The 12,002-nt window shown below is 43.9% G+C and overlaps 1 protein-coding gene across 3 annotated transcripts in view; it reads left to right on the plus strand.

Annotated features, from left to right (window-relative positions):
• The window catches only part of vwa5b1 (von Willebrand factor A domain containing 5B1), a 217,026-nt gene that overhangs the window by 187,366 nt on the left and 17,658 nt on the right, over window positions 1–12,002 (plus strand). For all 3 annotated transcript variants that reach the window (XM_087980186.1, XM_087980187.1, XM_087980185.1), the window contains exon 19: window positions 10,061–10,135. In XM_087980186.1, coding sequence (XP_087836312.1) covers window positions 10,061–10,135 — 75 coding nt within the window. The remainder of the gene's footprint in view (window positions 1–10,060; window positions 10,136–12,002) is intronic.

Below are 12,002 nucleotides of genomic sequence, written 5' to 3' on the forward strand. Positions count from 1 at the left end.
GTTTACAACAGTTTCATAAATGTGGAAGAAATGCTCCATTTTCTGCATAATTCCCAATTCACTGCTGACAGCATGGAGATAGGGTCTGCACAGAAAAATACTAGGTTAAAAACCTCCCTCTCCTTCCTAGACCTCTCCATCTCCATCAGTGACGACCGACTTGACACTGACATTTTCTACAAACCCACCGACTCCCACAGCTACCTGGATTACACCTCTTCCCACCCTCCCTCTTGCAGAAATGCCACCCCGTATTCCCAATTCCTCCGCCTCCGCCGTATCTGCTCCCAGGAGGAGCAGTTCCACCACAGAACACACCAGATGGCCTCCTTCTTTAGAGACCGCAATTTCCCTTCCCACGTGGTTAAAGATGCCCTCCAACGCATCTCATCCACATCCCGCATCTCCGCCCTCAGACCCAACCCCTCCAACCGCAACAAGGACAGAACGCCCCTGGTGCTCACCTTCCACCCTACCAACCTTCGCATAAACCAAATCATCCGCCGACATTTCCGCCACCTCCAAACAGACCCCACCACCAGGGATATATTTCCCTCCCCACCCCTCTCCGCCTTCCGCAAAACCGTTCCCTCCATGACTACCTGGTCAGGTCCACGCCCCCCTACGACCCACCCTCCCATCCTGGCACTTTCCCCTGCCACCGCAGGAACTGTAAAACCTGCGCCCACACCTCCTCCCTCACCTCTATCCAAGGCCCCAAAGGAGCTTTCCACATCCATCAAAGTTTTACCTGCACATCCACTAATATCATCTATTGTATCCGTTGCTCCCGATGCGGTCTCCTCTACATTGGGGAGACTGGGCGCCTCCTAGCAGAGCGCTTTAGGGAACATCTCCGAGACACCCGCACCAATCAACCAAATCGCCCAGTGGCTCAACATTTCAACTCCCCCTCCCACTCTGCCAAGGATATGGAGGTGCTGGGCCTCCTCCACCGCCGCTCCCTCACCACCAGACGCCTGGAGGAAGAACGCCTCATCTTCCGCCTCGGAACACTTCAACCCCAGGGCATCAATGTGGATTTCAACAGTTTCCTCATTTCCCCTTCCCCCACCTCATCCTAGCTTCTAACCTCCAGCAACTCGATCCCCTGACCTGTCCGGACTTGTCCGACCTGCCCAGCTCCTTTTCCACCTATCCACTCCACCCTCTCCTCCCTGACCTATCACCTTCATCTCCTTCCCCACTGACCTATTGTACTCTATGCCACTCTCTCCCCACCCCCACCCTCCTCTAGCTTATCTCTCCACGCTTCAGGCTCTCTGCCTTTATTCCTGATGAAGGGCTTTTGCCCGAAACGTCGATTTTGCCTGTCCTCGGATGCTGCCTGAATTGCTGTGCTCTTCCAGCACCACTGATACAGAAAAATACTGCACAGGACATCCAGAACAGTGAAGAAACAATAAAGAAAGAAGTAACTGAATAAATAAGATGGTAAAGAAGGCATACCTATGCCTGACTTTATCAGTCAGAGCATTCAATGTAAAAGTTCACAAATTATATAAAACTTTAGTTAGGCCACCTTTGATCTATTGTATGCAGTTCTGGTAGTCACACTGTAAGAAAGATGTGCACAGTTTGGAGATAGTGCAAAAGAGGTTTACCAGGATGCTGTCTTGACTAGAGAGTATTTGCTACAAAGAAAGGTTTAGTTTCTTAAGGTTTTGGAAAATGATTGAATTGATATTACCTGCAAAGTGACAGACTCTCTTGATAAAAAAATTTCACTGTTCTTTAAACTCGAAACATCTCACTTAATCTGCTCTTGTGATCAACTGTTATATAATTTGACAAATTATATCAAACAATGCATTCTTAATGAAATGAAATAATTTAAAATTAAGCAGATTCCTGATATTGATAGAAAAACATTGCTGGGGAAATGACAGCACAGTAATTATCTTCTAGGAATAGTAATAGACAGGCCTCTAACTCTCCAAGACACGATTCAAATTTCAAGTCACTAATGGTGACCATGAAACTACACTCGAAAAACCCATCTGGTTCCTCAATGCCCTTTGGGAAGGAAACTTTTTTTATTAATTTGTGGTACACAGGTGTTGCTGGCTGGCTGCATTTTAGTGCATCTTGTAGATAGTACACACTGCTGCTACTGAGTGCCAGTGATGGATGGAGTGGATGCTTGTGGATGTGGTGCCAATCAAGCAGGTGTCAAGGTTCTTGAATGTTGTTAGAACTACAACAATCTCAGTAAATGGGGACCATCTTGACTTGAGCCTTCTAAATGTTGCACAGTTTCTGGGGGGGTTCAGGGTGTGAGTAACTCACCAGTGTTCCTCGCCTCTGACCTGCTCTTGTAACTACTATGTTTAAGTCCAGTGAGTTTCTGGACCATGGTAACCCGAAGAATGTTGATGGTTGGAGATTCAATGATGGTAACACCATTGAATGTTATGGGCCGGTGGTTAGACTGTATTTTCTTGGATATGGTAATTGCCTAGCATTTGGGTGGCATAAATGTTACTTGCTACTTGTTGGCCAAAGTCTGATATTGTCCAGATCTTGTTGCATTTGAACATGGACTGCTTCAGTACCTGAGGAGTTGCAAATGGTACTGAACATTTTGCAATCATCAATAAATATCCCGACTTCTGACTTTATGAAGGACTAATGGGCATTGATGAAGCAGCTGAAGATGGTGGGGGCCTAGGCTACTACACTGAGGAACTCCTGCAAAGATGTCCTGGAGCTGAGATGGCTGACCTCCAACAACCAAAACCATCCTCCAAAGTGTCAGCTATGACTCCAACCAGCAGAAAGTTTTCTCTGATTCCCATAGATTCCAGTTTGGATCTGACTTCTTGATGCCACATTTGGTTGAATGCAGCCTTGATGTCAAGGGCTGGTACTCTCACCTCCCTTCTGGAATTCAGCTCTTTTGTCCATGTTTGAACCAAGGTTTATATGAAGAACTGAGTGGTCCTGGCAAAACCCAAACTGGGCATCACTGAGCAGGTTATTGCTGAGCAGGTGCTGCTTGATAGCACTGTTGATGACACCTTCCATCACTTTACTGATGATCAAGTGTTGACTGATGGGGCAGTAATTGGTAGAGTTGGATGTGTCCTGCTTTTGTGTACAAGACATACCTGGGCAACAGCAAATGATGCCACTGTTTAAAAAGGGCAGTAGACAAAAGATGGAGAACTATAGACAGATTAGTTTAACTTCTGTAGTGGGGAAGGTGCTTGAGTCTGTTATCAAGGAGGAAATAGCAAGGCATTTAGATAGAAATTGTCCCGTTGGGCAGATGCAGCATGGGTTCATGCTGAGCTAATCTACTGGAATTCTATGAAGACATTATGAGCATAGCGGACAATGGGGACCCAGTAGATGTGGTGTACCTAGATTTCCCAAAGGCCTTTGACAAGGTGCCACATAAGAGTCTGCTGCATAAGATAAAGATGCATGGCATTACAGGTAAAGTATTAGCATGGATACAAGATTCGTTAGCTAACAGGAAGCAAAGAATGGGGATAAGTGAGTGTTATTATGGTCAGCAATCAGTAACTAGTGGTATGCCTCAGGGATTAGTGTTAGGACCACAATTATTCACAATTTTCATAGATGATTTGGAGTTGAGGACCACGTGTAGTGTATCAAAGTTTGGAGATGACACTAAAATGAATGGTAAAACAAAGTGTGCAGAGGACTGTGAAACTTTGCAGAGGAACATAGATATATTGAGTGAGTGGACAAAGGCCTGGCGGATGGAATACAATGTTACTAAATGTGAAGCCATCCATTTTGGTAGGAATATCAGTAAAAAGGACTATTACTTGAATTGTAAAAAGTTGCAGCATGCTACTATGCAGAGGGACCTGGGTGCTTTTGTGCATGAATCATAAAAGTTTGGTCTGCAGGTGCAACAGGTAATTAAGAAGGAAAATGGAATTTTGTCCTTCATTGCTAAAGGGATTGAGTTGAAAAGCAGGGAAGTTATGCTGCAGCTGTACAGGGTGCTGGTGAGGCCGCACCTGGAGTACAGCGTCCAGTTTAGGTCTTCTTACTTGAGAAAGGATGAACTGGCAGTGGAGGGGGTGGAGGAGGTTCATGAGGTTGATTCCAGAGTTGAGGGAATTGGCTTATGAGGAGAGACTGAGTAGACTGGGATTATATTCACTGGAATTTAGGAGAATGAGGGGGGATCTTATAAAAACATATAAAATTATGAAGGGAATAGACAAGATGGTTGTGGGGAGGATATTTCCACTGGCAGGTGAAACTAGGACAAGAGGGCATAGCCTCAAAATCAGGGAGAACAGGTTTAGGACTGAATTAAGAAGGAACTTTTTCACCCAGAGGGTTGTAAATCTATGGAATTCCCTGCCCAGGGAAGTAGTTGATGCTACTTCAGTAAACATTTTTAAAGCTAAAGTAGTTTTTATTGACAATAAAGGAATTAAGGGTTACGCTGTGAGGGTGGGTAAGTGGAGCTGAGGCCACAAAAAGATCAGCCATGATCTTATTGAATGGCGGAGCAGGCTCAAAGGGCCAGGCGGCCTACTCCTGCCCCCAGGTTCTTATGTTCTTATGTAATTTTCCACATTGTCAAGTAGATGCCATTGTTTAACTGGACTGGAAGAGCTTGGCTAGGGGAATGGCTAGTTCTGGAACACAAGTCTTCAGTCCTTTTGCCTGAATGTTGTCAGGGCACATAAACTTCACAGTATACAGTGTCTCCAACCATTTCTTGATATCACATGAAGTGAATTGAATTGGCTGAAGACTGGTATCTGTAATGCTGGGGACCACTGGAGAAGGCCAAGATGAATGATTTATTCAGCATTTCTGCCTGGAGTTTGCTGCAAATGCTTCAACCTTAACTTTTGCATTGATGTGTTGGTATCTTCCACCATAGACAATAGGGATATTTATGAAATCTCCTCTGCTGAATTGTTTAATTGTCCACTACCATTCACAACTCAATATGGCAGGATAGCAGAGCATTGGTTGTGGGTTTGCTTTGCTCTGTCTATCACTTGCTACTTACAGCATGCAAGCTTTCCTGTTTGGCTTCACCAGGTTGACACCTCATCTTCAGCAATGCCTCGTGCTGCTCTGAGCATGCCCTCCTGCACTCTCCAGTGAACCAGGGTTGATCCCCTGGTTTGGTGGCAATGGTTGAGTGGGGGAATATACCAGGCCATGAGGTTGCAAATTGTACAATTCTGCTGCTGTGTTGATGGCCCATAGCAGCTCATGGCTGTCCAATCTCGAGTTGCTAGGTCTTTTTGAAGTCTGTCTCATTTAGTGTGGTAACAGTGCCACGCAACATGATAGAGGTTATTCTCAATGTGAAGGTGGGACTTTGTCTCCGCAAAGACTGTGCAGTGGTCTCTCTTACCGATACTGTCAAGGACAGATACACCTGCAGCTGGCAGACTGGAAAGGATGAGGTCAGGTATGTTCTTTCCTCCTGTTGGATGGTTCATCACCTGCTGCAGACCCAGTCTAGCAGGTATGTCCTTTTGGACCCGACCAACTTGATTGGTAACTGCTGTTACTGAGCCATTCTTGGTGGTGGATAACAAAATCCCCCACCCAGAGTACATTTTGTACTCTTGCTACGCTCAGTGCTTGAGTATTGGTCATCATGGAAGAGTACTGACTTTCCCGATGATCAATAATGGTTCATGGTCATTAGTAGATTTTATTTCCAGATATTGTTTTTATTGAATTCAAATTCCACCATCTGCCATGGCAAGATTCAAACTTGGGTCCCCAGAACATTTGCTGAGTGTCTGGATTAATAGTCTAGCAATGATACAACAAGGTTATCACGTCCACTGCCCTTACCTGGTCTGGCCTACATGTGACTCCAGACCCACAGCAATATTTGCCTCCTAACTGCCCTGTGAAGTGGTCTAGCTAGTCACTCTGTTGTACTCATGAAGATAGTTCATTACCACCTTCTCTTGGACAACTAAGATGTACATTAGATGCTGCCAGTAGCGCCCACATCCTGTGAACAGAGGGATACCTTGGAGTAGGTCAGTAACAACATTTCTTGCCATCAGAGAGATCCAGCTCATGCTGGGATGGTAAGTGACTGGGATCAGAACTTTGTGGTGGAGAAACTGCTGGGTGTGTGGGAGGCTAAACCGAAGACAGGGGAGAGGTATAGGATTGGGCAATTGGAAGAACTCTCATTGGACTGGTTCCTAGAGACTTCATCCCACAACCTCTCCTCTCCGGTTATTCTGCTCAGTCAAAATTACCTTTTCCCAAGTCTTGTTGCTGAGGAATCAAAGTATTTAAAGGATAAGAAAAAGATACAATTTGTTTAGTGCGTCTTTCACCTTAAACTTACCGAGATTTAACCATTAATCCCGAAGGAGATGAGGGCCAGAGTTCTTGTTGAAGGAGATGACAGCCTGGGGTAAGGGAAAGCCAATTTTTCCCAATTTGAGAATATATATTAAATAGATTTTATATATATATATATATATATATATCTGGGTGGGTCATTTAACAGGTATAGCAATGTGAAATGAATCGTGAGGCAGCGAATCACATTTCTTTGTGATATTTGGGACAATCACTTAACAAATTAACAATGGTCTGGCTTCAGCCGTCCAAAATGCATTAATCTATTTTGATGAAAGACATTAGCTGTCAGCAGATTCTCTTCTTTTGCATGTTTGTGCACTCAAACTAGCAAAAAAGTGAGAGTGAGATCACTGTCTCATGGAAGAAGTCACCATCAGTAGATTGTCCAAAAGAAATCACTTAAAAATAGCTCACAGATAGATCGCAGACATAACCTTGATGCTTTTTAATGTGTTTTCCAGGCAGAATATTAAATCACAGGTATCTGGAAGCAATGCTGCACTTTGCAGTGGCAGGATTAGCGCTCTTTATTGCCTGGTTGGGAGTCTAGTATAAAATTATTTTAAGGAAATAAATTACAAATTAGGGGTGTGGCACTTTGATTGAAGATGTGGATAAATTGTTTTACTCAGAGGGCTGTGAATGTTTGGAATTCTTTGCCACAGAGGGCTGTGTAACCTCAGTTTTGATTGTGTATATGGTAGAGATCAATAAATTTCTGAATACACTGGAGAATTGTGTACTGTTAGTTGGGGAGCTGCAGACACAGTGACTAGATGTCTGCTCAGTCATGTCCAAGGGCTGCTCATTAAACTGGATCAAAGTCCCGAGGGGGTGGGGGTGCCCATTCATTGACAATGAAGGAACCACAATGTTTTTCCCAGTCAAATGGTGAGTGGCTTGGAGGGGAACTTGCAGGAGGTGGTGTTCCCATGTGTCTGCTGCCCTTGTCTTTCTAGATGGTAGTGATCATGGGTTTGGAAGATATTATTAAAGGAGCCTTAGTGAATTTTTGCAGTACATCTTGTCATTAGTACACACTGCTGCTACTGAACATTAGTGGAGGAAGGAGTGGATGTTTGTGGATGGGGTACCAATTATGTGGACTGCTTTGTCCTGAATGGTGTCTGTCTTGAGTGTTGTTGGGGCTGCACCCATCCAGGCAAGTGAGGAGTAATCCATCATACTCCTGAATTGTGCCTTGTAGATGAAGGAAGCTCACTTAAGGTTGAGGAGGCAAGGATCAGACAGGGCTTTTGAGGGTTACAAGGTAGCCAGGAAGGAACTAAAGAATGGACTTAGGAGAGCTAGAAGGCGCATGAAACACTTTAGCAGGTAGCATTAAGGAAATCCCTAAGGCGTTCTACACTTATGTGAGGAACAAGAGGATGGCCAAAGTGAGATTAGGGTGGATCTGGGATAGTGGAGGGAACTTGCTCCTGGAGTCGGAGGAAGCAAAGAAGGTCCTTAATGAATACGTTGCTTTAGTATTAACTGCTGAAAGGGACCTTGATGTTTCTGAGGACAATGTGAAACAGACTTGATATGCTAGAACAGGTTGATATTAAGGAGGATGTGCTGAAAATTTTGAAAAGCGTAAGGATAAATAAATACCCTGCGCCAGATGTGATATACCCTAGGTTACTACAGGAAGCAAGGGAAGATATTGCTGTTCCTTTGGCAATGACCTTTGCATCCTCACTGTCCACTGGGGTAGTGCCAGATGATTGGTGGGTGGCAAATGTTATCCCCTTGTTCAAGAAAGGGAATAAGGATAATCTTGGGAATTACAGACTAGTTAGTCTTATGTCTGTGGTGTGCAATATGTTGGAGAGGATTCTGAGAGAATGGATTTATTATTACTTGGAAAACCATAGTTTGATTAGAGATAGTCAACATGACTTTGTGAGGGGCTGGTCATGCCTCACAAACCTTATTGATTTTTTTGCGAATGTGATGAAACATTTTGATAAAGGTAGAGTAGTGGATGGTGCTGTACGTGGATTGCAGCAAGACATTTGATAATGTTCCCCATGGTAGACTCATTCAGAAAGTAATGAGGCATGGGATACAGGGAAACCTGTCAGTCTGCATACAGAATTGGTTGGCCCATAGATGACAGAGGGTGGTAGTTGAATGAAAGTATTCAGCCTGGAGCTCGATGACCAGTTGTGTTCCACAGGGATTGGTTCTGGGACCACTGCTCTTTGTGATTTTTATTAATGACTTGGATGAGGAAATGGAAGGGTGGGTTAGTAAGTTTGCCGATGGCGCAAAGTTTGGTGGAGAGTAGATAGTGTGGAGGCTTGTTGTATATTGCAACAGGACATTGACAGGATGCAGAACTGGGCTGATAAGTGGCAGATGGAGTTCAACCTGGAAAAGTTGAAGTCATTCACTTTGGAAGGTCGAATTTGAATGCAGAATATGGGGCTAAAGGCAGGATTCTTGGCAGTGTGGAGAAACAAAGGGATCTTGGGATCCATATCCATAGATCGCTCAAAGTTGCAACCTCAGTTGATCAGGTTGATTGCAGGCTTATGGTGTGTTGGCGTTCATTAGCAGGGGGATTGAATGGAAGAGCCGTGAGGTTATGTTGCAGCTCTATAGAGCCCTGGTTAGACCACACGTGGAATATTGTGTTCAGTTCTGGTTGCCTCATTATAGGAAGGATGTGGAAGCTTTAGAGAGGGTGCAGAGGAGATTTACCAGGATGCTGCCTGGACTGGAGGCATGTCTTATGAAGAAAGGTTGAGGAAGCTAGGGCTTTCCTCATTGGAGTGAAGAAGGATGAGAGGTAACTCGATAGAGGTGTATAAGGTGATGAGAGACATAGATAGAGTGGATGACCAGAGACTTTTTCCCAGGGTGGAAATGGCTATAATTTTAAGGTGATTGGAGGATGGTTTAGGGAAGATGTCAAAGGTCAGTTCTTTACACAGAGTGTGGTAAGTGTGTGAGGAATGCACTGTCAGCAGCGGTAGTAGAGTCAGAGACATTAGGGACATTTAAGCAACTCTTGGATAGGCACATGGAAGTTAGTACAATGAAAGGTGTGTAAGTTAGTCTGATCTTAGAGTAGGATAGAAGACCGGCACAGCATTGAGGGCTGAAGGGCCTGTACTGTGCTGTACTGTTTCATGTTGTATGATGGACAGGCTTTGGGGAGATAGGAGATGAGTCACATAATTTATAGCCTCTGATGTGCTGTTATAGCCACTGTATTTGTATGGTTAGTCAGTTCAGTTTCTGTTCGATGGTAACCCCCAGGATATTTATAGTGGAGGATCAGTGATAGTATTGACAAGGAATAATGGTTAGATTCACTCCAGTTGGAAGTGGTTGTTGCCTGGCACTTTTGTGATACACATGTTTCTTGGAATTTATCAGCCCAAGCCTAGGCATTGTTCAGGTCTTATTGGATTTGGAAATGGACTGATTCAATATCTAATGATTTGTGAACAAAGCTGAACATTGTGTAAGCATCAGCAAACATCCCAAGGACACTAACTTGAGAGATGTCCTGGAGCTGAAATGATTGACCTCCAACAACCACAACGACTCACTTTCGCAAGATCACTCTGAATTGACTGTGTCCACTGAATCATTACCAAGTCCACATAATTCTTTTGACTAATGCTTCTGAACATTTTAACTTATAAAACTGTTTTTGTATGTTTTTCAGCAATGGAGAACTGTAGTCAATCCCCTTGTAGTAGCTCACCCTCTTCAGGATGGGAGAGATACAGCTTCACCGATGGTAAGGCCAAGAAATTTCTTGAATGAATACTTACTGACCTAGTAGAACATAGAATGTTACAGTGCAGTACAGGCCCTTCGGCCCTCGATGTTGCACCAAGTTGTGAAATCAACCTGAAGCCCATCCAATCTAAACTATTCCATTTTCATCCATATGTTTATTCAATGACCATTTGAATTCCCTTAAAGTTGGCGAGTCTACCACTGTTGCAGGCAGGGCATTCCATGCACCTACTATTCTCTGAGTAAAGAAACATCTTCTGACATCCGTCCTATATCTATCACCCGTCAAGTTAAACCATCCGAGGAAAAAGGTTCTCACTATCCACCCTATCTAACCCTCTGATTATCCTAAATGTCTCAATTAAGTCACCTCTCAACTTCCTTCTCTCACACAAAAACAGCCTCAAGTCTCTCAGCCTTTCCTCATAAGACCTTCCCCCCCCATACCAGACAACATCCTAGTAAATCTCCTTTGCACTCTTTCCAAAGCTTCCACATCCTTCCTGTAATGCAGTGACCAGAACTGTACACAATACTCCAAGTGCGGCCGCATCAGAGTTTTGTACAGCTACAACATGATCCCATGGTCCTGTTAAAGGGATTAATTTCTGATTCAATTCCTTTCAGGCAAATATAATTTTTGTCCCTATTCTTTCATGGGATGTGAGCATCATTGAAAAGTCCTTGAACTAATTAACTTGCCTGGCCTCTTCAGCAGGCAATAAAGAGTCTACCATATTACTGACAGTCTGGATTCATATGTAAACCTGACAGTGTAAAGATGGTAGATTTCCTTCTTTTGTTAAGATTAGTAAAGAAACAATTGGGTAATTATAAAAATTGATGATAGTTCAATGGTTACCATTAAGACTAGCTTTTATTTCTATATTTATTAATTGAATTCAAATTCTATCAGCTGTCAGGTGAACCCTTACCCCCACAGCATTTGTAGTGGATCTCTGCAATACTAATCCATTAACATCACCCTGACAGTCAAAAATTGATTATATTTCAGGGAGAGAGAAAACAATAGGACAAATATTGCTATAGAGAACTATAGAGAGTGGAGCTAGCTGACAGCCAGCTCAGACATGACAGCACAAAGAGTCTCTCTTTGCTGTTACTATTCTCTGATTCTCTTTTTCTTCCTAATGCTGCCAAATCGTCAAATATTTTCACCTTCTCAATCATGTTTTAGATTTACAGCATCCCTTGTATTGTGTCAGTATAAATGCAATTTAGACAAGCAATAGTCATAGTTTGGATCTGGGCCATGGTGCTTAAATTTCCAAGACTTTGACCAATGAGAATAATTAGAAAATATCCTCCTTGGTGCTAAGGGAAATGCAGAACAGTCTTTTACTGTAACTTGTCCCAACAGATTGAAATTTAAAGAGTTTGGACCTGGTATTACCACAGAATAATACAATCTACCTATCTCTCAGCCAGGGTACTTGGTTTAAAGTGTGCCCATTGCTCTCAATGTGGTCTCCTCGACATTGGGGAGACAGGATGCCAACTCGCGGAATGTTTCAGAGAACATGTCTGAGACACACACACTAAACAATCCCACTGACCTGCCGACCACTTCAACTCCCTCTCCCACTCTGCCAAGGACATGCAAGTCTTGGGCCGCCTCCACCGCCAAATCAAAGCTACCCGACGCCTGGAGGAAGAACTTCTCATCTTCCACCTGGGGATCCTCCAACCACATGGAGCTAATGTCGATTTCACCAGTCTCCTCATTTCCCCTCCCCCAACCTCATCCCAGATTCAACTCTCCAACACGGCACCGCCCTCTTGAACTGTCCGATGTGTCCATCTTCCTTGCCACCTATCCGTTCCACCCTCCACTCTGACCTATG

The sequence above is a fragment of the Chiloscyllium plagiosum genome, unplaced genomic scaffold, assembly GCF_037043375.1.
Source record: "Chiloscyllium plagiosum isolate Xiang-an unplaced genomic scaffold, Cpla_swu_hap1 HiC_scaffold_37, whole genome shotgun sequence".
Lineage (NCBI taxonomy): Eukaryota > Metazoa > Chordata > Chondrichthyes > Orectolobiformes > Hemiscylliidae > Chiloscyllium > Chiloscyllium plagiosum.